Consider the following 27935-nt stretch of genomic DNA (forward strand, 5'->3'; position numbering starts at 1 on the left):
ATCCTTTTTAGGTTAAAAACCTTTGATACACACCATCCTAAAGAGTATAACTACCCAATTATTCAATAATGGAACAGGTTGTATTCATAAATTAAATAATGTAAGGCAAAGTGTCCAAAAGCTCTAATTTCTCTCTTTACATTTCACTTTTTCAATGTCTAACTTGATTTACGAATGTGAATATTTATGTGATAGAATATTCACTCTTTTGTTGGTGATTTACACATTTTGCGGGAGATTTACACCGACAAGTGTGATCGATATTGTGGATCATAGTATCCCAAGGGATTAAAAAAAAAACCCAAAACTACCATGTTTGTTATTTAAGATTAAACATCTCAAAGTAATGAAGTATAGTGGTAAAATGATTAAATGAATTACACATTGATAAACAAAGTATCATATAACTCAGACGAACCGGATTTACTTGTACTTAATAATTTGACAAACATATATACCGTAAATACCGTAATGAAATTAGTACTCGGCACTCCATTTCTTCAAGTGTAAAGCAGCAGAAATCAGAGTAGAATAAAAATGTCAGTAGTAGAGATCAAACTCTCTCGATCAAACCGCATTTATCGCCCTGATGTCAGTTTCTTCTTCAAATTCTCCATTTTTAATTCTTGTTTCCTTCTTTCTTCTCACTTCATATTTTCCAGGAACCACTTCAAGGTAAAATCGTCACCAAGTTTTCATCTTCTGTATCCCATTATGGTGTTCGCCTATCTGTCAATGGATCAGTCAATCTCCAGGTTTTACCCTTTTTCCCCTTAATTCTTGATTTGTTTAAATAAATTCAGAAATCCCACCAATTTAATGATTTTTTTTCCTTATTTTTTGGGGTTTAATTTGTGTTTATTATTGAAGGTTCGTGGAGGCTCAGCTGGGGTTATTGAATCTGTTGTTGGTGTTCTTAAACCCATTACAATTGTGTAAGTTTATATTTTGTCTCATAAATTTGTTAATTTTTGACCTTAAATTTGTCTAATTTCTTTGTTTACTTATTGATCAATGTGTTATTCAAGAATGTATCCTTTCTGGGTATGGAAGATGATGGTTAATTATTTTGCAATTCGTAACAATTTAGATGGATTAAACTCCCGGTCTCAGAAATTTGATACTCAATAATACTCCTTCCGTCCCAAATTAATTGCCACATTCGCCTTTTCAGTCTCCAAGACTAAATTTTGATCATAAAGTATATGGTGGGTTTTATCAATTTAACAAGTCTCACATGACTATGTTTTTACTTGTAATTTGAGAGAATTATAGGTGGAAATTTAAGCAATACATGGGATGCTCTTTGTTTATTTATTGACCTCAACAATAAAAAAGTATGTAAAACTCTAGTTTGTATTTGCAGCATATATTTTGCTCTAATTTGATGTATCTTCTTATGAAAATAGGAAAAAGAGTGTTGAAATTAGACCTTCTGGGAAGATAAGCTCAGGCACTACGGAGGTATTGTCTTTATGATTTACTACATATTTCGTATTTAAACTGTCAGATGCTGAGCAAATTAGGCAATATAGGCAATTACTGTAGTTTTCTACTTTTCTTCATCTAAAATTGAAAAGATTTTGTGTATGTATATTGATGGGTCAATCTAAAGTGGCGTCAAGGATTTTGAACTGCAACTGATATAGCGATGAAACCGTGAAAGCATGCTAGCTATTATAATATGTGTACAGTTTTGTTTACTTCCTCTAAAATGCCATGGGTGCATCATCTGTGTTTGTGTCAGATGGAATTGGAAAACCTTTCTTATTCAATCCCTTTTTAAAGTGTCTTTTTTCCTTGGTTTTGCGAATGACTGATTTTATTGGCCGGACTTTGAGCTTGACTTCTCTACCAGGGGGATTTGGCCCTGTATAACCGATTGAAAATGACTGAAGTCTTTGTTCCAAAATGGTAACAATATAAGCAATTGGATATGGTTTTGTAGTTTCTTTCTAGGATAAAGTCGCTTACTTGCCTGTTTATGCCCTCGGACTCCTGAAAAATGAAGTCTGCGCAGCTTCTTGTTTACTGATCATGTTTCACTTGTTCTGTGAGGGAACACGTTTCATGTCAGGATTCATTGTCTGTAGTCAAAGCGGATCTTTTTTTTTTTGGGGGGGGGGGGGGGGGGAGTTAGGTCTTATCATTTGCTTTATTGCTACACTGTTACTTTGTCATGAATGTCTCAAAGCCTCAATACAGATGGAGCAACAAAAGCTTTGGTCTTTTCTCCTCCAATTGAGTGTGTTATACCTTTTCCTGTAGATCTAGTTTGTTGAATCATGTCATGAACTAATTCTTGTGTTATTTTCTCATAATAATTATATAGTCTTTTCCTTAGCGTCACAATCGAAATGTTACTTGTGCTAGCAAAGAGTGAGTGAAACAGAGCTGCCTATCAAGGATGGTGGCCCTGGTGGGTTAATGAATAGACTTGAAAATAAGATGAGATAATGTGCTTTGTTTGTTTCATGATAAAAAGTTGCCAATTTATAATATTTTTTACTTTCTAATATTATATTTGCACATTGAACAATAGACTGGTTTTAAGGAAATTTTGTGGTTCTCAGTAAATTTTGTGGTTCTCAGTAAAGTTGTGTGGTTCTCAGAAAATTTTGTGGTTCTCAGTTAAGTTTTTGTGTTTACTACTTTTCCTCCTGTATCGCTCATGTCATTTTTTGGACTTGACTGACCTGATAACTATCCTTCATATGACAGATTCCTTTTTCTTTGATTTTGAAACAACCAGGAGAGAGCAAATCAGGAAAATTTTACGAAACATTTCATGGGGAAGATATAAGCATCCAGGTCTGTCACTGCTGATTTTCTTGTATAGCATTTCTTGGTGTGCCAATTATCAGCGGTTTTGTCATTGGTTACTCTGATGTGATAAAGAGTGTTCTAACTAATTTGAATCTCTCAGTATCTGCTAACTGTAGAAGTAGCACGCGGTTACCTGCACAAGTCATTGTCAGCAACATTAGAATTCATCATTGAAAGTGAAAAAGGTATCAGTACCCAACATCTTGAGCAGCTGCTTGTGTTTTCTTGTTGGAGAAGAGGGGAGGGGGGGGGGGGGGTGTTTACACATTAGCTATGCACTTAACCTGTATGTGTTCCTTATTCAGCGGAACTTCTTGAGCTGCCTATTTCGCCTGAACTCGTGCTCTTCTATATCACGCAGGATACCCAAAAGCACCCATTGCTTTCTGAACTAAAATCAGGTTTGATCACTCCCATGAATTTCTGTTTAATGCTGATATCTTGAGTATTTCATTTGATTTTTAGAGAGGCATTCTTGTTACATGACACTAGGATTCCACTGCAGTAGATTATGATTTAATGGTTTTATCTAGATACAGGGAAAGGAGTGAGAAAAGGGAATTGTATACCAAAACAATAAAAGTGAAATTGTAGGATCTGCAATCTGTAGGTTTTTCTTTGAGAATGGATTGCAGCTCTAGTATGATGCTGATACTATTGTTGCCTTTCTGTAACAACCTCTTTGTTATTGCATGGTTAAGATCCATAAGCCTGCATATTTGAGCGCTTCTCAGCCAACTGAACTGAGAATGGGAGCTTTGTTAGAAGCATCGAGATTTAGGATAATGTAATGTAATTTTGGGAGCTTTTGGTATTTCTATGTCCAACTATTGCTTCCCTATGAAAAGCTAATATACTGCTTCACAGGTGGTTTTCGTGTAAGTGGTAGAATTCCAACTCAGTGCTCATTGTCATGTGCCCTCAGAGGAGAACTGACTGTAGAAGCATCTGCATTGCCAATCCAGTCCATTGATATCCACTTGCTACGTGTGGAATCCATTCTTGTTGGAGATAGGATTGCATCAGAAACATCTTTGATTCAAACTACTCAGGTTGGTCTTTTTAACTGGCCTTGTGACTAAAGTACTTCTCTTGAATTGAATCTACTTGTTCTTCTCCTCCTAGTAGATAGCAGATGGAGATATCTCTCGAGGCCTGACTCTACCCATTTACGTCTTACTTCCAAGGCTTTTAACTTGTCCCACTGTCTTAGCCGGGTATGTTTCTTTCATTGGTAAATGTTTGACAAGGTTTGGTTTGGTTTGGTTTTTTTTTTTTTTTTTTTTTTTTTTTTTTTTTTTTTTTGTGGCTGTCATGTCACTTGTAGCATGCTGCTACTGTTGAATATTCTGCATTCATTCTTTTGAATAGTTCTAGTGCTAGTGGTGATCACATACATGAAGTGCTAAATATAGGTAAAGTAATTATGAAATCTGCTGTTGAATATTCTTGAATTGATCATTAAAATGGATAGGTAACTGGAGCAATTTTAGGAGTGGCATCTTGTCATAATTCTTTAAGTGAATTCTCAATAAGCATTAGTGCATAGTTTCAGTAATTCAGTTAGTTGCTATTCCATATTATGTTTGGCTAGTTCTAATAGATTACTTGGACAGCCTTCAGATTACCTGTTGCCAAAAAATTTAGGTAAAATATTTTTAAACTAACAGTAAGCCCTCTTTTGATGAACTAATGTATTTTATGCACAATTTAATTAACTAGCTTGGATTCATGAAGACTGGGAGCTAGTTTTGGAGGTTGATAATTTATCCCTGTTTCTTAAACTCAGCAAGAATGTTCGTGAGTGCTCTTCCCTGGGAACCATCATTGGTGACATTCAATATTTAGCTGGTTTTTGTTCTTCTCTGTCTTTTAATCATGTTAGGAGGATGGGCAATGGGGTTGCGCATAAGTTAGCAAATGTAAGTAGGGAGTTTGGTGAGATGAGAGTGTGGCTGAAGGAAGTACCTCTTAGTGTTTGTTCTGCTGTAACTTTGGATGTTTCCTAATTATTTATAATAGCTGCCCTTTTGGTTGTGTGTCAAAAAAAAAAAAAAAAAAAGGTTCACTTCCTCAGCAGAAAAGATCCTAGTAAAGTCTTTGAATATGTGTATGTATAAATTTTATATAATCTAGGATAAAGTGACACGAGGATCAGCCACTTTTAGTATGTCTCCCATTCATTCCATAGCTCAGCCCCCTAATTTCTGCATTATCATATATGATAATATAGCTGACACTATCATTCTTGCTCTCAGAACTGCATACATGTTATGCTATTTCCAGATGGGTTGACTGTTGTTTGAGGTCTGCCACCACTAGTGTTTGTTGTTTAAGAGGTTTAAAATGACACTCTAAGCTGATATTGTTAGAACTGTGATGAACAGCAGTTTGCTTAATTTTGACGAGTGCCTGGTGATCATGGGTTGACTCTTTCAAGTAGCCTCCTCAAGAAATAGGAATGGTTTTTGTGTGCTTATTGGGAAAGTCTTGCACTGGCTAGCTGGTAGCTGGCTCTTTTTAGGTTGTTAACATTAGGTGGGAAAAGCTTTACAAGTAATTGTCTACCTTTCTTTAATACGGATGACCAAACTCAAACTCCTTTTTCTGGTTTCTAATCGGACCATGGAGCTGAGTTCGGATGTGCAAAAACTATGGTTCTAGGCTTTTTTGGTTGTGCAAACTCACTCAAATTTCGCTTTCCCACATGGTTTTTCCCCTCTGCACATCTTGAATTTGAGTTTTATGCATGTCCATGACTTCACTTTAATATACCTATCTTATTAGCACCTTGTTATCAATTTGAGTGGCGATAATTAAGCTTAGTCTTTTGATGCACATGAGTTTCTCTGCTATGCTGTAACAAGTCAAGGATAGTACTGTGTAAATGATAAACAAAGCTCTTTGTTGTTGATCTCTAGTTTTCTTCTTGTTCATTCCTCAATATTTTTTCAGTTTTGCCTCCTTTATGTATCCCCATCATCAAAATCCTGTCGTAGACCAAGGAACAACTAAGTACTCACCTTCATGTTAGCATGTTGTTAGACTCTTCCTTTAGCTGTCGTAATAGAGAATAATTCTTGTATCTGACAACTTCGCAGTCCATTCTCAATTGAGTTCAAGGTCTCCATTGTCATCAACTTTCAGTCAGAGCTTAGCAAACTGCACCCCAAATCTGATCCCAGAACGCCAAGACTGTGGGTAAGTTTGTACATTACGGCTTTCCCCATGATATACAACCCTTTACCTGCATATCACTACTACTGTTTTTCTAATGTACTCGAATGTGCAGCTTGCAATGGAAACATTGCCACTTGAATTAGTTCGGACCAGGTGAAAGATTGATTGGCAATTCACCTTTTCTCTCTCTACACTTCTAGGAATGCAGTGAAAGATGGTCGGTAAATCAGGAAAATTATCGTGTTAATTAATCAGCAGTATCCATGTTCAGAATTATGTTGTATCCTTCATTTGGCAGTCACTGGCCATATAGAGCTCAAAGATGTTGGCGTTGTGTATATTGATCAGGAACATGCTATCGGAATTCTTTGTTTTATTTGATACACTACACAAGGAACATGATGAATTGATGAGTAGTGAAGTGCTCATATGCTTATTTCGATTATTGATTGAAATCGTATATTTCATTGAACTATTGAAGAACTGAAATCATATACTTCCTCCGTTCTTTATTATTTGACATGCTTTGACTTTTAGGCCCTGTTCTCTTCACCTTAAAAAAATAAGGGAAATTCTCTTTGGTAGACTTGTATTATCAAAAATTCTCAGTGGTAAAAAGCCAAAAAACGTATTATCTTTGGTAAACTATGTTTTAAAAAGTTTAATCTATGGTAACACTAAGCAAGGTTATTAGGTATATTGGGTGTAACTATGGTTAACTAAAGATGTAATTACTAATTTGACCCTAATGACAGAATTTCCCTCATAATCGATTTCCCTCCAAATCGATTTCTCTTTCCCCTATTTATGAAATCGATTATTCCCCCAAATCGATTTCCCCAAATCTTATGAACCCTAAGTTTCACGATTTCCCCAAATCGATTTCCCCAAATCTTATGAACCCTAAGTTTCACGATTTCCCCAAATTCTCGATCTTTAGGCAATGAAGAACAGTCGTTCATCTTCTTCAGTGAAGCCAATAACCATGGATGATAGGATTGCTTGGGTTAAGCATATGCGTTGCGGCTGTGTTCCCCCTCAAGTGGCTGCGGTGAAGATTTCAGATACCATGAAGAACCCTAGAAGACTATTTTTCAAGTGCAGACAATGCGATTTTTTTGCTTGGTTGAAGGAGGAGGATATAATAAGGGTTGGTGATGAATTGGAAGTTGAACAGGGTGGTATTGCTGCTGTTACTTCAAGGCTGGATGATTTGGTGAATTTCATCAAAGTAATTGTGAAGATGGCTTTAATTATGTATTTTATTTTGCTGTTTGTTGTTTCTAAGTGATGAATTAGATTGATTAGATTGATGAATAATTGCAATGTAGATGTTGGAGATGCCTTAGTTTAATGAATGAAAATTAATGTACCTTAGTTTGTTTAATGACTTATGAATGAATAAATTAAATTGGTACTTCTTTTGTTTGGCAGATCATATAAGTGTTTGCAATTTTTTTTTACTTACTAATAATGCTGATATTTCATTGATTTGCCAAAAGAAAAACATTACATCAACCCATAAGCTCAATGATTTGTCCAAAAAAAAACAGCATTTAACAATTTAAACACATACTATTGAAGTTTGACACATACAGTCAACTATGAAGCAAAAAATCATGCACTATTCTGAACAACTACTCCTAAGACACTATGATGCAGGCTGTGATGCTGAGATCCCTCCCTTAGATCTCTTTGACCTTGGTGAGACTCTTAGTGGCTGTGATGCTGAGATAGGTCCCTTAGCTCTGTTGTTCCTTGGTGACATTCTTAGTGTTTGTGATGCCACTGTTGCTGGTTCTGGTTGGCTCATAGATGCCCCTTTACCCTTCTTGCTTGGTGGGTTTTTGTTGGTCTGACCTGCAGAGCTTTCACCTAGGGCCATCTTTTGTTTACCAGTCAAGCCACCTTGGCAGGTTTGTGCATTGTGCCCCAATTGTTGGCATTTGCTGCACTTGACAGTCCTGGACCTCTTCCCTTTGGCTTGCTCACCCTCTTCCCTCCTCCTATTCCTTGCAGGTCTGCCTATTCCTCTTTTCATAGCTGGTGGGGCAATATCTGGATAAGGACTGTCCGACCATTGCTCCACATCTGGTATGGACTTGATTGAGTTGCCATAAGCCAGTTTATACCTTGTCACAGAAAACCACTCACTGATGTACAACCTAGGGTCTTCATTTGAGTGCAAAATGGCCCTCATAGCATGTTTGCAAGGCAATCCAGTAAGTTGCCAAGCATTACATACACATGTCTTCTCTCTTAGGTTGACTGGAAGCACAGAGATCTTCATCAAGTATTTCAAATTCTCCATCTCCAGACTTCAAACTTTTGCATGTCCTAGATTCTTGGCTAATAACTTGCATCCTTTTCATGATATTAGGACACACATCATCTCTCCAGTTCTCACATGCCTCTCTTCTGGTGGCCATTCTAACAATGGTGACTCTCCTAATACCTGCATTGTCAGCAATGGTAAATAGATAAGTACTCACAGTTAACAACTTAACACTAATGAATAAGTAAAGGGAATACCTTCAAGCAGAGTAAGGACTGGTCTGCATCTATCAATGCCTAAGGTAGAATTAAAGCTTTCTACAAAATTTGATTTGTTTGTGTCACACTTCACATCTGGATTGAAAGCATGCTTTGACCATCTTGATTGTGGTCCAAGTTTTGACAGCCAAACAAGAGCTAGGGAATTGGCTTTCTTCAACGCTTCCATTGCTTTTTTAAAAGTGAAGGGATTGAATGCTCCAGCAGCCTTCCAGAATAATTGGAACATCATTAGACCAGGAAATTCCACTTTGTAGTTTTTCACCAAGTGCTTGCAACAGTATCTTCTGCCTACTTTTGGCCATAATTCACTAATGGCAGGATCAATACCCTTCAGAAATCAACAAATGTATTAGTGCCTAAGTTAAACAAACATACAGAAGCAATAACAAGCATATTAGGGGCATATGAATATACCTTTTGCCTGTCACTTGTTATGCACCAATTATCACCCCTGCCACTTGGTTGTAAAGCATTCTTCAAGTGATATAGAAAGAACTTCCAGCTGTCAGCATCTTCAGCTCCTACTATTGCCCATGCTATAGGAAATATCTCATTATTTCCATCAAGAGCTACTGCAGACAATAAGACCCCACCATAGTTGCCCTTGAGATGAGCTCCATCCACTCCAATTAAGCTTCTTCATCCAGCACTCAACCCATCTATGGAAGCCTTAAATGCAATGAATATGCTACTGAACACCATGGGCCTGTCAGGTCCTACATTCTTCCATGCACAGTGTGCTAATGAATTAGGATTCAGCTGCTTGATTACATCACAGTACATAGGTAAATCCTTGTAAGAGACATCATGGCCACCATGAATCTCAACTAATGCCTTAGTCCTGACCCTGTACAATGTGCTTTGTGCCATATTGACACCATACCTTTTCCAAAGTAACTCATTCAATGCCTTGGCAGGAACATCATTGTTTGCCCTTATATCTTCAAGTAAGACTCTCTTAGCCCACTTCACATTAACCATACTATTTCTTGTCTCCAGTCCTGCACATGTATGCTCTGGGCTTTGTATACTTTTTATTGCCCAAGTGCACTGATCTGGAAGAACAGATGCATGTAATCTCCAGCCACAGTTCATATCAGAGCATCTACAACAATACCTCTTGTTGCTAGCCCACTCAACAACTACTGCAAATCCACACTGGATGCAGTAATCCCTCACAACATCCCTGAGATGTTGCTTGTCCATGAACAGTTGCCATGGCTTGAGAACTATTTTCTTAAAGCCCTCATCCTTATACACCTCTCCATTGTTATATAACTTTGTTAAGTAGTTGTCCTGTTCATTGTCACACTCAAAAATTTCATCCTCAAAGGGATCATAACTGTCTTCAATAATTGGCCCATACTCATCCCTAGCCAAGTCATCTTCAGCATCTAAACTCACATTTTCTGACTCACCACTCATGTCTTCATCAGAAACCCCTCTACTAGGACTATAGCCATCATCTTCACTGTCCCCCTCATCACCAACTAAAGGCAGAACATCAGTATCATTGTCTTCACTTAAGCTAACAGCAACCTCCCTTCTCCTATTCTGACCCCCATTTTGTTGCTCACTATCCCCCCCACTTGTACTTGTGCTAATCACAATCCCTTTTCTCTTAGCAGTAGTTCTAGGCACTCTCTTTTGAAAAAAGGCAGACACTCTTGATGAATTAGATGACTGCTTCTCACCTGAGTTACCCCTAGGTCCAAACTCACCAATATTTTGCAAAGGAGGTATCAATGACTGTGTAGATGGTTGGGCTTGGGTGTTTTGTGTGATGATATCATGGGGAACTTGGAATTGAGTTTCATTTGGGTCAGCAGTTTGATCCTCTTCATGAGGTTGATTTTGATGGTCAGTTTCCCATGGTGTTGGTGAAATGTTGAACCAATTCTCCAAGGTATTCCCTCTTCCCCTCCCTGAAGATCTACCTCTCCCTCTACTCCTACCCCTGCCTCTCCCTCTCTCAGATGTTCTCCCTCTCCCTCTTTGATTCCATCTCCCCCTCCCACTACCCTTAGTTTGAGGGTTTGCTTCCCTCTCTGCATCTAACTCAGCTTCTAACTCAACCCATGTTTGATCTGGATCATAATTTAAATGCACAGGACCAGTAACCTTGTTTGACTGTCCTATAGCCTTCACATGTCTATCAAAGTCAGCCTTGCTAACTACTAAAGCTTCCACATTCTTAGGTTGTTTATTCTTCCTAGGTGTGACTTTTTTAGTATTTTTATTTGATGGTTCAGCCACTACCTTAGCTACTGGTTCAAGTATTGGGTTAGCTACTGGTTCCACTTCTAACTCACCTACTGGTTCAGCTACTTGTTGCTTTCCCTTTGCACTCATTAATGATCTTGCAGCTGCAACAACCTTAGTGTCTTTTAGACCATCCCCAACCCAAATGTATATCTCAGTTTTTTCAGGCAAATTACCAAACATCTTCATCAAGTCAGCATCACTTAGAAGAGCTACATGTTTCATTTTATACACATACTGAAAAGTGGGGTTTTTTGGTGTTTCAATATTATTCTCCTTAGCTTTTTCCCAGTACTCTACAATCAAATCTATCAAATTAACCTTATCAACATCATCAACCACAACAGTCACATCAACACCCCTATACTGAAATTGTAGCACAACTTTATCAACCATTCTGCATCAATCAAACCAAACAACATCCAACAAATAATTGTATAAGAATGTGCCCTAAATTGCATACCAATCCAACAATAAACAAATTACCACATAATCAGAACCCTAAACAAATTAAAAATTGAACTTTAGCAATTAACATAATCAATTGAAACAAATATAACCAATACCATCAATCACATTTCACTTTCAACCCCATTAACCATAAAACAGAGCATAGCTAAACCATATATGAAAAAAAAACACATACCTGCCTTCAATGTAGTCTAAATCGTGGAATTCCCCCAAAAAGTTCGAACTTTTGATGCAGATCGTCTTACCCAGAATCGATTTCCACAACCCGCGAACTTTCTCGAACACAAAAACCCTCACACCTTCTTCAATTATCACTCAGAATATGTTAATCACCACTACTAACTACAACTAAAAACCCAGATTAATTGTTTACAAGAGCCCTAGTTTTTTTAAAAGAAAAAATCAAATTGCAAATTGAAGAGGAGTTGAGCAATCATCAATGTCGAGTGCAGAACAAAGAAGATGAAGAAGCCTCAACGTTTACAGTCAATGAATGATTTGACATTTGTGGTTGGGTAAAATTAAATGGGGGTATTTTAGGCATGACAGGTTTTTTTTAACTTACAATGCTTAACCATGGTTAAAATATACCTAATAACCTTGCTTAGTGTTACCATAGATTAAACTTTTTAAAACATAGTTTACCAAAGATAATAAGTTTTTTGGCTTTTTACCACTGAGAATTTTTGATAATACAAGTCTACCAAAGAGAATTTCCCAAAAAATAATATTAAGTAAAAATAATTTTAGTTCAGTAAAAATAAGTTCAGTTCAGTAAAATTAATTTCAGTTCAGTAAAAATAATTTAAGTTCAGTAAAAATAAGTTCAGTTCAGTAAAATTCAGTTTTCTTAAAGAAGAATTATAATAGAAAATCAGTAAAAATAATTTAAATTCAGTAAAAATAATTTCAGTTCAGTAAAATTAAGTTCAGTTCAGTAAAAATAAGTTCAGTTCAGTAAAAATAATTTCAGTTCAGCAAAATTAAGGTGAATCAATCAGGGCCTTACAATATTCACCACCCTTCTTTCACCGTCTTTTGTGAATAATATGTAAGGAAAAATATATTCATGTATGTTTTGTTGGATTCATCTCAATAAGTATTATCATAATATATAACTTTTATAATTTTTACTTTTGGAGAATTTAAGTTATTGATTTAAAGTTTTGCATTGGCGTGATAAAAGAAATAAGTCAGGTAAAAAAGAACAGAGGAAGTTGAAATAGCATCTTTAGTTGTTTCCTAAAATACGTCAACTAATTTCAAATGAAAAACTGAAATCATATATTACATTGAACTATTAAAGTAGAATGTTTCCTAAATTAAAAATACTCGTACATATTTGGATTATTCATTATAAATAAATAAAATAAAATAAAAACTACAAGACTATGTATCCTGCAAGTAACACAATTTCTAACATATCTAAACATAGACTATACTTTCCTTTTTTTTTTTTTTAAAAGAAGACTATACTTTCCTAAGATAAGTAAATGATCAAGATTATTATTTTTTTTTTTTTTTATGAAAAAATAGCTATATATATATCAGAATTGCCTTGCCTTTTCTTTCACTTTTCAATTCTTTTTCATACACTACCTCAAAATATTCAAACGTTGAATTTTACCGTGCGTTGCTCCCAAAACCTTCACGAGTACCCTAATTCTCTCGAATCTTAATCTCTCATCCATGGCTTCTTCGACCGAACGTTACAACATCATCTACCTGGCCAAGCTAGCCGGCCAAGCCGAACGCTATGATGGTATGTTCTAACTCGTCACTTTCAATTCTTTCACATAGGATAGTTTCAGCAACACTCCGTATTAATACGTAATCTTTGACTAGTTTTTGTGATTTCAATAATTTAATATAATGTGTATGTTACGAAAAATAATATTATTAATTCATTATGGTTAATGTTTTTAATATATATATCAATTAAAAATTACATCAACGTACTAAACAATAATTATTGTTCTAGGATATTTAATTGTTTATGATATACAACTTAAGTTGTGCGTTATTGTATGTCAAGCATAAAACAACTAAAATAGAATCAATTTAATGATTTCATATCTAAAATTTTGCAGATATGATAGATGCAATGAAGAAGTTGGTAAAATTTAACATCGATTTAACAGCCGAAGAGCGTAATCTCCTTTCAACGGCGTACAAGAAACTTACCGAGCCAAAGAGAGAATCATGGAAACTTCTCTCAACAACTGAGCAGGAGGAGGATACAGTATACAAAAACGAGATGTACATCAAGTGTATTCAAGATTATCGTAATATAGTCGAGTCGGATCTTGTTGAGATTTGCTACGACGCTATAACTCTAATTGATCACCTCCTTCCTTTTGCGTCTAGCTCTGAATCCTCCGTCTTTTACTTAAAGATGTGAGTATAATTTTAAAGTAATTTGCATATTATTAATAGTGATACTTAGTTAATTAAGTCTTTTAGCAATTACTCCTTAATTTATTGGTTTTTTTTTTTTTTTTTTGACGAGAATTTATTGGGTATTATTATTCTTTATTCTTTTACTTAAAGAGTTGGTTGGTTTAATTAACGAAGAGCTACGTGATGCAGGAAAGCGGATCATTACCGATATATAGCCGAAATCAAAACTGGTGATGCAAAATCATTAATCGCCGAAGAGGCATTGAGGACCTATAAGGTATATATATTTGCGTCGTAAAAATATATACTTGTATCATTATTATTTTATAGTTATTGGAAAACAATGATTTTATGTTGGATTAACTTTTCAAAAATTATATTTGCATCGTAGAAGTTAGTCCATTTTATAATATGAAAAATTGAACTGATCATATTGTTTATCATTAAAATAAGGGAATTTTGACTTTTACCACCTTCAAATAACCACTTAATTGAATTTACCACCTCCAAAAAAAAAAAAGATTTACTTTACCACCTCATAAAAAAATTAAACATCAGTTTTACCACCAATCACCTCCAACTAATGGATTCCGTCCATAAATTCGTTAGTGGGGCCTACCTTGCACACATGTCGCCATATTATTGGGTAAGCTTTAGAAAAAAAATTTAAAAAAAACAAAAAAAAAAATTAAAAAACCTCATCCATCAATTGGTGGTTGCTGCCACCGTCGAGACCCCACCACCGGACCGACTACGACCAGCCCCACCACCTGACCGCTACGACCAGCCCCCCCACCTAACCGCTACCAGCCCCCACCACCTAACCGCGACCAACGACCCCACCACCTAATAACTACCACCGCACCGCACAACCACAACCACCGCACCGCACCGCACAGCCACAACCACCGCACCGCACCGCATTGCACAACCACCACACCGATTTCGACCTCCTTTCCACCAATTTTCGACCTCAAAACCCTAGCCACCACCTAATCACTACGACCAACGACCCCACCACCTAACCGCTAACACCGCATCGCACCGCACAGCCACAGCCCCCACACCGGATTTCGACCCCCTTTTCACCAACTTCCGACCTCAAAACCCTAGCCACCAAATTCCGACCACCCATATAGCCCCCCTAATTCCGACAACTCTTAAAACCCTAGCCACCACCAAATTCCGCACTCCTAAAACCCTAACCACCACCTAATTCCGATCACCTCCCTAGGTTACACCAAATTCCGACCCCTCCCTTGCCCCCACACGAAATTCCGACCAACCATGGTGTGTTAATTTCGTTGCCGGCTGGGTTGATATGGAAATCGGGGAAGATGAAGAAGAACCGTCAAAAAGGTGGGCCCTACTAACGGATTCATGGACGGAATCCGTTAGTTGGTGGTAAAATCGAATTTTTGGAAATTTTGGTGGTGGTAAAGTAAATCTTTTTTTTTTGGAGGTGGTAAATTCAATTAAGTGGTTATTTGAAGGTGGTAAAAGTCAAAATTTCCTTAAAATAATATGGTAGTCATATTTCAAATGACTACAACAAAATTAACCATTATAATATTGATATATATTTTTTTATATCATTCGATTTTCTTTTTCGTTTTATAAGTGAATAATTGCAATTAATTAAATTTTGTTGTAGGAAGCATTGACCATAGCAGTGGCTCAATTTTCACCTATTCATTCAACACGCTTAGGCTTGGCATTAAATTTTGCCGTTTTTCACTATGAGGTTTCAAATTCTTATCAAAGGTAATTGCATAATAACTTTATAACCTTTACAATTTCTCTATGATCATGTTTGTTATAATTGCATTGTTACTTATACGTATATTTTTTAAAATATATATTTTAGGGCATATCATTTGGCAAAAGAAGCTTTTGAAGAGGCTATGTTGGAGTTGGATGATTTAGGCAGCAGGGCTCTCTCGAAAGATAGCAAGGTTATCCTCAATCTTTTGAGTGATAACATTACACTATGGAAGGGCGAGAATGGTGAAAGGAACCTTTGAAGCATTAAAAAACATTTGAAATATTTTATTTTTGTAAAACAGAAACATTTATTATTTTGTATCACAATAGCTTGATAATAATATTTGAAATATCTCTGATTTTATTTTATGTATTTATATAAAGAAAAGTGTCATCATCACTTGATTAAAATTTGTTTTGAAGACTTCAAAAAAAAAAAAAGAATATCTAATGTAATGACTACGTATATGTTAGAGTTTCTAATGTATAATTTACCTAAATAAATAAATAAATAAATATCTTAGAAAAGTATAGACTTACAATCTTAGATAAGCTAGTTAGAACAATTCAGATTCTAGAGTATTGTAGCTTATTACTAATGTTAGAAGAATCACTATTTGGTACAAATTTCATAGTATGTACAAGTGAGTCATTTACTCATTTGTTGATTTATAATAAAGCACTATTTTGTACAAATTTCATAGTATGTACAAGTGAGTCATTTACTCATTTGTTGATTAATAATAAAGCATTGTTTTGTTATACTTGAATTCAATATTTAGGGCCTGTTCTGATTTACTAAAAACAATTGAACTAAATTGATTGGAGTTGAAGTGAACTGAACTGAATTGAATAGAGATAAAATGAATTGTTTATGAGAGAAAGAAATTAGGAAGTGAACTAACTGAACTGCAATTAAGCCGAAGAGAACAAGTCAGCCCTCCTAAGACTCAAACTGTCATTTTATACCCCTTTTGTTTTTTTAAATGCATAAGTTTGACTTTTGTACTATTCACATGTCATGTTTGACTTAATTTTTTTGCTATTATAAAATAAATAATACATCATTAGATTTGTCAACATGTTTATTTTCATATTATAAAGTTGTTACAATTTTTATGAATAGACAGGTAAATATATTAATGGTTAAAGTTGTGTTTCGACAAATATATCAGTGAAAGTGATGCATTAAAAGGAAAAAAAAAAGCAAGGAATGAAGTACTTAACGATTCCACTATCACTCTATCTATGACTTCTATGTATGTGAAACTGATCAATTTGGGAGTGCTATTCCATAGTCCATACTCCATACCATACGTCCATACTCACTAGGGATTTTTGACTTTTGACTTTTGACCTTTGACTTTGAGTTTAGAAATAACTCAAACAAGGGTTCGTTTGGGTGCAGAAGTGCTTAGTTGCTTACACATACTCTTTTTGAGTCTTTTCGTTCTTTCAAAATTCACACCCAAGTCAAAATTCATTCAACGCCAAAACATGGAAAAATTGAAGAAAATAGTGAGCGAAATTGCTTATTCCCATGATTTTTCCAAACTCCCTCTACTTCATCGCTCCTTTATCCCTCTCTTTTCCATGCTTTCTTCTCTCTATTACCTCTCTGTTACTACCCGCCATCATCTTTACTTTCTGGGTATCTTCCGCAAGAAACGGTAAAATTTTCTATCTTTTTGGGTAAATTTTCAATTTATTTTCTGTAATTTCAACTTTAATATCATTAATTTCAAATGGGTATATTGAATATTTGATTAATTGATAATGTTTGTTGTTTAATTTTGATTTTGAATGTAAATTTGAAGGTTGCCAGTGCCAGTTATCAGTGTTGGGAATTTGACATGGGGTGGAAATGGGAAGACTCCAATGGTTGAGTTTCTTAGTAATTGGTTTTCTAATTCTGGGATTTCTCCTCTCATTCTTTCCAGGGTAATCTTTTACTTTTATTTATTTTCTGTCTTTTCTTTGAATCCTATTTTCCTATTCAATTGAATACTGCATTACTGTTGTGAGCTATGTTACTTGGAATCAGGAACTCGTTTGAGGCACGGGGTAGTCGGGTACGTGTTCAAGTGTCTAACTTGGCTATTTAGCGATTTTATCAGGATTGTAGTTCAAAATGGAGTGTCCAAGTGTTCTTACTCATGTGAGAGAGTGTCATTGTGTTAAGGATTCGACATGGGTACTAAATTAAATGGAAGAGCCTGAGTGACATTAGGCTGTGGGACTGGTGCAAAAATCATAGGACCTTATAAATTAGTATTCTTGGACCTTGTAGATTGATTGGAAAATTAATTAAAGAGAGGACTTTACCATGCATTATCTGTAATATTTGATTAGTTGCAAAATTTGATGATAACTAATTTGGGGATTGTATATTAGAAATTATAGTTGAGAATAAATTAAAATCTGCCGAACAAAGATATTCTGTTCTTCTCAGCTGACATGCTTCAGCTTCGAGAAGAAAGTGAAACAGTTTTGTTTTGAAATACTATGATGAGTAGGATTAGATTGAGATGCTACATCATCACCATATATATTAATCACTGTAATGGCTTTAGTAAAACTCTGAACAAACTTGCTGAATTGTTGTAGCTTTCTCTAGCAAAATCTGGCTGCATTGTAAATATAGTGCACGCTATATAAAGTTCACTTTGGACCCTATCTAGACTATAAATATTGTGCACACTATATAAAGTTGGCTTGCCATATTTTGATATACCTACTTGTTTGAGTTTAATGGTATATGAGTACATTGATCTTCCTGAAGGCGCTGAACCATATGAGCCAACTATTTGAGTCAGTTATGCATGCTTGGTAGTAATGATATTGAAACGAGATTCTGTTTTAACTTTACCAGGAATCCTTACCGTTGCATAAATTTTTGGAAACAGGGCTATGCTGGAGGGGATGAAGTTAAAATGCTTGAAAGGCATCTTTTGGGAACATCTGCAAAGGTTGGCGTTGGTGTAAATAGAGCTTTGTCTGCTACTTTGTTTCTTGAAAAATATGGTTACACAGATTCTCGTGTGAATGGTTTCTTTGAGAACTTACTCTTGGTGAACAAAGTTGGTACTAATGTCCCTTCAGACAAAATTGGTGTTGCTATTCTTGATGATGGAATGCAGGTTTTCTTTGTTCTAATTATGCTAATTTTTTTCTGCATATGCCTGTGTAGTGCTAATTTTTTTCTGCATATGCCTGTGTACCAACACTTTTGCTTTTCACAATCTTCCAATATTTTTTGGATAATGGTTTTTTTTTTTTTTTTTTTTTTTTTTTTTTTTTTTTTTTTTGCAATGGAACTTCATATTTCTTCTTTTATTTACCTTGTAATTTAATTTGACTTTGCATGGCAGACAGCATGTGTGCTTGGTACGTGATTTGGATATTGTAATGGTAAATGGAATGATGCCATGGGGGAATAATGAATTGATTCCCCTTGGACCTTTGCGGGAACCATTGTCTTCCCTGGCTAGAGCAGATATTGTTGTGATCCATCATGCTGATCTGGTATGTCAGATCAACCTTCCAATTCTTTACATTCATCAGTGTTTTCACTCCTTCTAATTGTCATTTAATATGCCAATTGTCTGCACGTTTAAGAAGTATGCCATAATATGCAGGTTTCAGAGCAAAAGCTTATTCATCTGAGACTTGGGATTCAAGAGATTAAAAACTCTCTACCTGTTTTCTGCAGTAGTATGGTTCCCTCGCACTTCTTCACTGTTTACGATGTTGGCACTAAATTACCATTGTCGGCAGTAAAAAACCGGGTCTTACTATGCCTCTCTGCTATTGGTTCTCCAAATGCTTTCGTCAAGTGTGTGGAGAAGGTATCACCTTTTCTATTTCAAGTGTCCACCCATGCTTTTAGTTTATGAATTAGCCTTTTGATTTTCTTGTTCCATTTTACACTGCCCTTGTTTTCTTGCTCCCTATGTTTTCTCTTGTTTTCTTCCGCTTTTACTTTGTCACTTTTCTTTGTTTAGTTTCTTTAACTTATCCCTTTACCTTTTCAGTTTCACTTTTCTCGGATAGTTTCCTTACAACAATCCATGTTAGCCAACCCCAAATCATTATGGGATCAATACTTTGAATTTGTTGTTTCCTTATAAAAGCTGTGCTTTCCACTCCATACCTTCCCCATATCTTGATTATAACTGTATTATGACTTTTATTGCTGCAGCTTGGACCATCATATGTTGATCAGCTTCACTACAGTGATCATTACTTGTTTCATTCCAAGGTGCAGTTTCTTTTATATCTATCAGTTATCTGCTGGGACAATAGTATTAAATTTTTAGTTTGCCTATAGGCTTGCACAACCCTTTTCATCATGACACCGTTTTATGCCCTCTTTTTATGTGCATTTAGTTTTCCTCGACTCTCGAGGTCTTATTAATTGTATCTGTATCCTCTATATGTACAGGATATCTATGTGACGACAAGGAGACTTGAGGAGCTCTATCACAAATTTGGTTCCAGACCTATTGTTGTCACAACTGAAAAGGTGAGTGTGCTGTAGGCAGTGTCTGTAGCTTTATGAGACAAACATGATAACATCATTTCTTGGATTTGGAAAAATTTATGCTGTTTCTGTAAAAAATTTGGTCGGTTTTACTATATACTCTAGTGAAAAATAGGTGTTGTTTTAGGCTATTTTTCTGTAGTGAACATAACTGCTGTTTGAATTTATATTTTACCTTTTAAAATCTCAATTGAGATCAACAAAAGATCTGTAAAGATGTACTTCGTATATAATACTCCGTAATAACTAATAAGGGCATATTTGATATCAATCGCAGGAACTATCTCCATTTTATATTTTTTCAATCCACATTTTTTATGAGAATACACCTAAAATGACCAAGTACATTTGGCTTGTACAAGAACATCTTACCGTGATATTTGGCATGAATGCTCTATACCCAACTAACCCAAGTATATCTCCCTTTGCTGTATGCATTAAGCCATTAGAATCTGAAATAGTATTATCTTGCATATCTGACCTGATTGAGGTGTTTGTATGGACATTATTATGACACATATCTGAGACTTATCTTTATCAATTGTTAGCATAAACAATGGAGCTATAGATCCATGCAATTCTGACCTGATTGAGCTGCCTTTCTGGCACTTTTGTTTAAGCAGGACTATGACCGGGACTCTGAAATTCTCTCACAGTTACGTCCGTTCGATGTTCTTGTACTCTGTTCTCAGCTACAATTGGTCTCTTTTAGTGGAAGCTCGGAGAACAAATTCAAGGAACTATTAAAGCAACTTTTGGATTCAAGATCAGGGAGACTTAAAAAGAAGTGAATAACAAAGAGCTTAAATGGAATTGGTATAATCCGTGTAACTTCATGCCCTTCCTCTCTACTCTTAATATACGGAGTTCACATTATCTTTCTTTCTTTTAAGTACAAAACTGAAGCTTTAATCCCTTAAGGATGGGGTCAGCATTTAGAGCACATTTTTTAGTATATCAAGGAATGTTGGGAAGTTTTTATAATGATAAAATTTTCTCAATACTTTGAGTATTAGTTTGTCATTATTCTTGTGGTACTACACACAAATGCAAGAATTGTTTCAATTACCTCTGATTGTAAATCTTGCTTTTCTTCAATTACATTGATTGTTAAAATGACATTCATAGTTAATCAAGCTGAAATACTCCATTCTAAAAAATTACAATCAAAACTGCATGGTATTGTACAAAACACATTTTTTTTTTTGTTTATGCTGTATATCTAGCCTTTCTCCATGTTTTTGTTGCAAGTAAATGCATCAATACGATGCCAAAATCATCATACATTTATTACTGAGCATCGGGGATACAACTTCTTCAACCTAAGCAGAGCCAAAATACGGCAAATCATTGGTGGGTTGACACAGATTGGTTTATGTGTTCCTGTTGCATGACTTGCAGATGATTGAATGTTTGGATTTTCCTTATCGTCATTGGAGCTACGTATCTCAGGTTGAGCTGTTTCCTTTTTTGCAGAATCTATAATCTCCGGTTGATTGCTCGTTGGCTTCACGGAACCTCTTCTTTCCATCGGCTTGCAAACTTCACCATTGCACTCAATATCCTTTTCCGGGTGGATGGCGTTTTCTTGTTTCGACGTAAAGCCAAAGAGACTCAGAAATGCAGGCATATTTCTTTTCTCTTTGTTTATTTTCACATTCTCCCCGTGATGATTGCAGGTTAGTAATTCACTTGTCCAATAATTAATTTGAAAGATATTAAAGATGTTACCAATGATTATTCAAAGGGACAATTCTTTTCTTTTCAATTGTTTTGAGATGAGAATAATAATCTCTTCTATAATTAATTTGAAAGATATCAAAGATGTTACCTATGTTTATTCCATTCAAGGGGGCAATATTTTGTTTTCAATTGTTTTGAGATGAGAATAATAATCTCCCCTAATCCCGGGGGATTAATTATCCTCGTAGATATATAGTCACCAATCTGCATTATAATTTTAGATTAAATTTCCTGTTTCCTGAATATATTTATGTGGTTATTTTCATCTTATAGTTTTTATATAGCTTAAAGTTGGATTAATTCTCCACGTTACTAGGAATACATATGTACATAGCTGTGAGCTGTACATCTTATCTTCCTTTTATTTTGAGCAAGGAGAAGGCCATCATAGAAGGGGAAAGTGGCATTTTCGGGAAATCCTTCCTAAAACGAGTTTGGTAATGATATTAGACCCTTGGCCTCACCTCACGCCCGTAGACTGTAGTGAAAAGCTAGCCAACTACTCTGTCTTCCTATCTTGAGTTATAAATCCTCCTTAAATAAGAGTAATTTGTTTGTTATAGTAGTTGAAATTACCAGTTTATTAGTTCACCAACTTGCAACCATAAACCCACCTACCATTAAGGCAACAAGCTCAACATATTCTATATATTTGCCTGTTAATTAATTATACTCTTCATTTTCTTAAATGAAATGTATGTTCACCTGTTAATCATAAATACTCTATTTCTATAAGTTAAATTACCCCCCTTTTGTCTGTATTTCTATACATTTGTCTATTTTTTTAGTCATGCCTACCTGTAACCTTAAGCAAAGAACATAAAATCTAAATATACAGTACAAGAATTGAAGGTCAATAAGAGCGCAAGGCTAGATAGTAGATACTAGGCTCAATTTATAACTAAAATAAGTTCTAACAAGTTTAGATTAGTGAAACTTAGATTAATAAATAGCACCCGTATTAGTTAACATAAGTTTCCTTATTGAGTGTCACTATTGTATTCATTTAAGGATCCATCATCATGTGAATATTTTCCTTGAATGAAGCAATCTAGATATACCTTGACAATGAATTTTTCTGGTGCATGGAATATTTTTTTATTGAAGAAGAATAAATGTTAAGAACATGTACATGAGACATTTTTAATAAAATTACACATAAATTCATTACCATTATTTCGTTAATCTATGATCAACTGTCTACACACAACTGACCCGTATATTCAACTCTAGAGTGACCACCTATTCATGTGATGAAGGGCCTTTCTTGTTAGCTTGAATGAAGAGAAACAAACAGCTTATTGCTCGATCAACCTTTTCTTGTTGAAAGAAAACTGAGGGAAAAGAGAGGGCTAAGCTTATCCTTCTTCTCAAAACTCCGTCTCTCACTCAATGTGCAAACATCACCATTACATACGTACTTTTTCGAGCTCGTTGGCTCAGTGAAACAACTGAAGAAATTGAAGAACGAAGCCATGAGTTTGTAACTTGGCTTTTCCTGTGTTTTTCTTGTTTGTTGTATGTTTTGCATGTAAATGAAATTCATATGATTTTATAGCATACATAATTTGACCGTGTTATTGCGGTTTGTTAGCGTTAAACTAGTCAAGTTGTTTCACGTGGAATTTATTAAAAACAATAAAGAAGTTGCAGTCAATGTAAAATGGCCCTACTTTAGCTGGCTTTTTTTAATTTTATATTTTTGTGTTTATACAAATAGCCACGACAAATTGTTCATAGTATTCAATTTGAGTAGTTCATATTTTGGTATGTTGTGGTGATGAAAGTGTGATAGGGATTTGGATATTCTTGGGTAGGGTCTTTGTTATAAATTTGTTTTCACATTTAAAATATCAAAGTAAAATCAAAACTATATTATAATTAGTCAATTTTGTTAAAATGAATGGTGGAATATTGTTGATTTTTATTAAGTAATCCCATCATAGCTTTCCTAATCAATTAAGCATCAAGACCGATAACGTATTGAACACATTTTGCACAAAAACATCCATGGCATAATAATTATAAATGAATATTATAATGTTTACAAAGACTTGATTACGTATGTTTGCTTTCTCATTTGCGAAAAAAAATTAAATACGAAGAATGAAGTATTAGAAGGTTTGTTAAGTTTAGTCAATTTTGTTAAAAAGGAAAGTTCTTTATATTTATATAATAATTCCATCATCGCTTGTCTAATCATTTAGACCGATGATGATAATGTATTGCATATACTTGGCACAAAAACACCCTCATCATATTAAATATTGGATGGTTTGCGTTGATAACAAATAGTTGTACGTGTTAGATATCAAATTGACCAGACGGACTCAATTGCTAATTGTCCTCATCATTTGTTGTACTTTTCCAACTAAAAACGAGGCTCGTGCATAGTCCACAACTCCACAACCTAAAAAATGTAATGCCCAAGCCGTGTCTACCTCATGCCTTAGCCTTGTCGCGCTCTATGCCCCTAAATGTTGTAAGAACAACTCCAATGGTAAGCTAATTGTGAAATTAGCTTGCCATGCCACCTAGGATTGCAAAGCTAATCTACCTTGTACCTAATTAATCCTATAATGGTTAAGCTAATTTTCAATAATTTTTTTTATTTATTTAATTTTTTTTTTAATTCTCACAATTTGCTAAGCTAATTAGCTTAGCTAAGCGAATAGCTTTGCCCATCTAATTTGGTAATGCAATTCCAATGGTTAACCTAATTATTTATTAGTTTCATAAATTGCAAGCTAGTCCTAATTTTTTTACACTGTTGGAGTTGCTCTAAACATGTAGGTTGGCCTAGCCAAGTCCCATCTTCCAAATTTGTGTGATTTATCAATCTACTAGTAAAAGAATAGATGGGCCTAGATTCATGATCCATGAACTTCAATCATACATTACCTTTCCAAAAGAATATTCTTGAATAATCCTCTGCTCTTCTTTGTACACAACCTTCCATGGCAGAATCTAAGCAACCCATTAAACAATTCAAAATAATCCACTCCAATTTTAACTTACATCAACTGTTTTAGAAGATAGAGAAAGAAACATGGCAATGTCATTAACTTCCTTTTTGTGCTCTATTCCTCCAACATCTTCCTCCCATAATTTTAAACTCAAAGGTAATGTTTTTATTTTTTAAAACTTCTTTCCAATTTCAATATTTTCCCATTTTATTTTGCAAAATTTCATCAAATTATTATAATATGGTACATTTCCAATCATATTAGGAGCTCAATTGGTGAATATATTTCAGCCCATAAATTTTCCAGTTGTACAATCAAAGGCCATAATTTCTTACCCAATCCAAGCAGCTTCTTTTTCTGCAACTCATGGTAATTTCTCTTAATTAAATTTTTCTACATAATTTCCCATTTTACTAGTAATTCTTCTTGTAATTAATTTCAATTGATTATCTTTTGTGGGATATTTTTTTTTATATTTTGATGGGTGGCAGAAAGTGTGAATTGTAAATTAATTGATGTGGAAGAGGATTATGAAGAATTGGCAAGAGAATTGGAAAATGCCTCCCCTCTTAAAATTATGGATAAAGCCCTTGAGAAATTTGGTAATGATATTGCCATTGCTTTCAGGTATTTTGCTTAATGTCAATGACCGCATTTATTTACCAATGAGTGTAATTTTATTGTTGATTTAGCAACTATATATGACTATATGCTACTAAGACTTTGGTTGGTTGGGTACTCGTGTCGGATATGGGTACATGTCGAGTTGAGCGGGTTGTGGGTATAATATCTTGTGAAACATTTCCATGATAGGTCCAAAAATGAAATGGTGATTTGTATAGGATATGAAAATACTTGAATGTTGAATGGTAATTGGTAATGATGTGTATTAATAACATAGTTATTCAGTTGATTCAATGATTAAGTTTGGCTTAGTTGTCCATTAATGGTTTTCTAATACAGTGATTTTTGGTAAGTTGGTAGGAACTAAATCTCAAAATAATTAATATCTTACTTGGCTGAGTAATCACTCATTAAGAGGTAGTAATTACTTGAGCCATTTTTTTTTTTAAGGATCTGAAACTATGTGAATACAGCTGAAGATCAAATGAAATGAGGAACTAGAGCTGGCAACTAGGATGTGTGACATTTGCAAGTGTTCACACTTCACAGTCCTGTATTAAGAATGTTTGCTTACTTGATTAAAGATCTTGCTAGTTGCTACATTGATTATTTGCGCGAATAATAAGTGCAAAGTAATTAATTAACCAGAAGAAATGTGGTTTTGATGCTAATGGGGATAAAATTTGCTGAATATCATGCAGTGGAGCTGAGGATGTAGCCTTGATTGAGTATGCTCGGCTAACTGGCAGATCCTTTCGGGTGTTCAGCCTAGACACTGGAAGATTAAACCCTGAAACGTACCGATTCTTTGACACTGTTGAAAAGCGCTATGGCATTCACATTGAGTACATGTTCCCTGATGCTGTTGATGTTCAACAACTAGTTAGAAGCAAGGGCTTATTCTCATTTTATGAAGATGGGCACCAAGAATGTTGTAGAGTAAGGAAAGTAAAACCTTTAGGAAGAGCTCTTAAAGAACTTAAGGCTTGGATTACTGGTCAAAGGAAGGATCAATCTCCAGGGACACGGGCATACATCCCTGTCGTGCAAATTGACCCTTCATTCGAGGGGATGGGACCTTCCTCTAGATTAGTCAAATGGAACCCTTTGGCTAATGTAGAAGGTCGAGATGTTTGGAACTTTTTACGGGCCATGGAGGTTCCTGTCAATCCTCTGCACTCACAGGGTTATGTCTCGATTGGATGTGAACCGTGCACAAGACCTGTCTTGCCTTGGCAACATGAAAGGGAAGGAAGGTGGTGGTGGGAGGATGCTAAGGCTAAAGAGTGTGGTCTTCACAATGGAAACCTTAATGACAAAAAGGTCAGGCCAATAGACTTAAACAATAATATAAATGGTGTTTTTGCTGACATTTTTGATAGTCCAAATGTAGTTTCTCTGAGTAGAGACGGGATAGAAAATCTGGTCCAATTGGAGAACCGAAAAGATCCCTGGATTGTTGTGCTATATGCTCCTTGGTGTCGGGTTTGCCAGGTAAATCTGTACTTTCTCTATAACATTTGAGAGCAAATTTTGCTAACATAGACCTCTAATACAGAGTATTTTATAGCTGTATCATATTAGAAAGAATCGTAGAATATTTATGATTGCTAAAAAGAAATCTAGCCTAGGAAAAATGTTCTCATTAAAAATGTTGTACTCCCCATTCTCGCTTCTTGTATATAAATGTGCTGATTGAGACTACATTGGGTTTCTGCATAGGCAATGGAAGGCTCGTTCGTTGAATTGGCTGAAAGATTGGTTGGGAGTGGACTCAAGGTGGGTAAATTCAGAGCAGACGGCGATCAGACGCTGTTTGCTGAGACTGAGTTACAGCTTGAGATCTTTCCAACTCTACTTTTCTTCCCTAAACATTCAACTAAGCCTGTCAAATATCCGTCTGAGAAACGTGATGTTGACTCACTGATGGCGTTTGTAAATGCTTTGCGCTAGCCTGTTTGGGGGAGTGTGAATTCATAGATAGAACTGAGGCTGAAGTGAACATTAAGGCCAAGAGTCATTCATTTGACAACCCATTTCCTGTTAGTAGGGGTGTTAAATCAAAGTTTGAACAGAGGCTGAAGTGACCAAAAGCCGAAAATCATTTCGTTCGACAATGCCCACTATTTTGTGTAGCATCATAAGCCATATTTGGTGTGAGTGTCCTTGATGTGATAGAGTCAAAAAATGGGAAATTTGGTGGTGTTTGTAGAAATATGCAAACTTCTTAGCAAATTGTGGGGCATATCTTAGGCTGCATATTGTGAAAACAAGTTCATATCCACATATAACTGGACAAAAAATAGTATATGTTGATAGTGTTGTTTTTTGGAGGCTAGATTTACAAGGGCTTCTTTGATTAATTAATGTCAATATTGTAGCATTTGATGTCAAATATTAATAACAACTGTACTAGATAGTAATAATACTCCATATAATTTATTTGTTTTTGTAAACATTAACAAAGGCTAAAGATTACCCCATTGTAGAAAAGTAAAAGTCTTCTAAATTGAGCTTTACTAGATTCACTTTTTTCTAGTACAAATTTTGATAGTCCCTTAACAAAGCTCATTCAAACTAAATTATTCATGGATTATTTA

General features: G+C 35.2%; 4 protein-coding genes across 4 annotated transcripts; all 4 read left to right on the top strand.

Annotated features, from left to right (window-relative positions):
• The first annotated feature begins 484 nt into the window (after positions 1 to 484).
• Positions 485 to 6451, top strand: LOC145627365 (uncharacterized). Its single transcript, XM_081679755.1, has 11 exons — positions 485 to 591; positions 663 to 755; positions 871 to 935; positions 1410 to 1464; positions 2722 to 2811; positions 2927 to 3011; positions 3132 to 3227; positions 3694 to 3878; positions 3955 to 4043; positions 5928 to 6027; positions 6119 to 6451. The coding sequence occupies exons 1-11, from the start codon at positions 538 to 540 to the stop codon at positions 6161 to 6163; spliced, it is 957 nt and encodes a 318-aa protein (XP_081535881.1). The 5' UTR covers positions 485 to 537; the 3' UTR covers positions 6164 to 6451.
• A 6533-nt stretch (positions 6452 to 12984) lies between these two features.
• LOC145628230 (14-3-3 protein 9-like) lies at positions 12985 to 15758 on the top strand. The gene is made up of 5 exons (XM_081680529.1): positions 12985 to 13057; positions 13386 to 13692; positions 13885 to 13972; positions 15350 to 15459; positions 15563 to 15758. The coding sequence occupies exons 1-5, from the start codon at positions 12985 to 12987 to the stop codon at positions 15717 to 15719; spliced, it is 735 nt and encodes a 244-aa protein (XP_081536655.1). The 3' UTR covers positions 15720 to 15758.
• Positions 15759 to 16956: 1198 nt separating this feature from the next.
• LOC145627366 (putative tetraacyldisaccharide 4'-kinase, mitochondrial) lies at positions 16957 to 21302 on the top strand. Its single transcript, XM_081679756.1, has 8 exons — positions 16957 to 17129; positions 17277 to 17400; positions 18366 to 18599; positions 18835 to 18984; positions 19098 to 19307; positions 19661 to 19720; positions 19904 to 19984; positions 20626 to 21302. Exons 1-8 carry the CDS (start codon positions 16957 to 16959, stop codon positions 20791 to 20793), a joined length of 1200 nt encoding a protein of 399 aa, XP_081535882.1. The 3' UTR covers positions 20794 to 21302.
• Positions 21303 to 24512: 3210 nt separating this feature from the next.
• LOC145629392 (5'-adenylylsulfate reductase 3, chloroplastic-like) lies at positions 24513 to 27673 on the top strand. The gene is made up of 4 exons (XM_081681989.1): positions 24513 to 24867; positions 24976 to 25338; positions 26037 to 26829; positions 27058 to 27673. The coding sequence occupies exons 2-4, from the start codon at positions 25289 to 25291 to the stop codon at positions 27286 to 27288; spliced, it is 1074 nt and encodes a 357-aa protein (XP_081538115.1). The 5' UTR covers positions 24513 to 24867; positions 24976 to 25288; the 3' UTR covers positions 27289 to 27673.
• Positions 27674 to 27935: the final 262 nt, after the last annotated feature.

This window comes from Chenopodium album, chromosome 4 (assembly GCF_948465745.1).
Source record: "Chenopodium album chromosome 4, dcCheAlbu1.1, whole genome shotgun sequence".
In the NCBI taxonomy this organism is placed as follows: Eukaryota; Viridiplantae; Streptophyta; class Magnoliopsida; order Caryophyllales; family Amaranthaceae; genus Chenopodium; species Chenopodium album.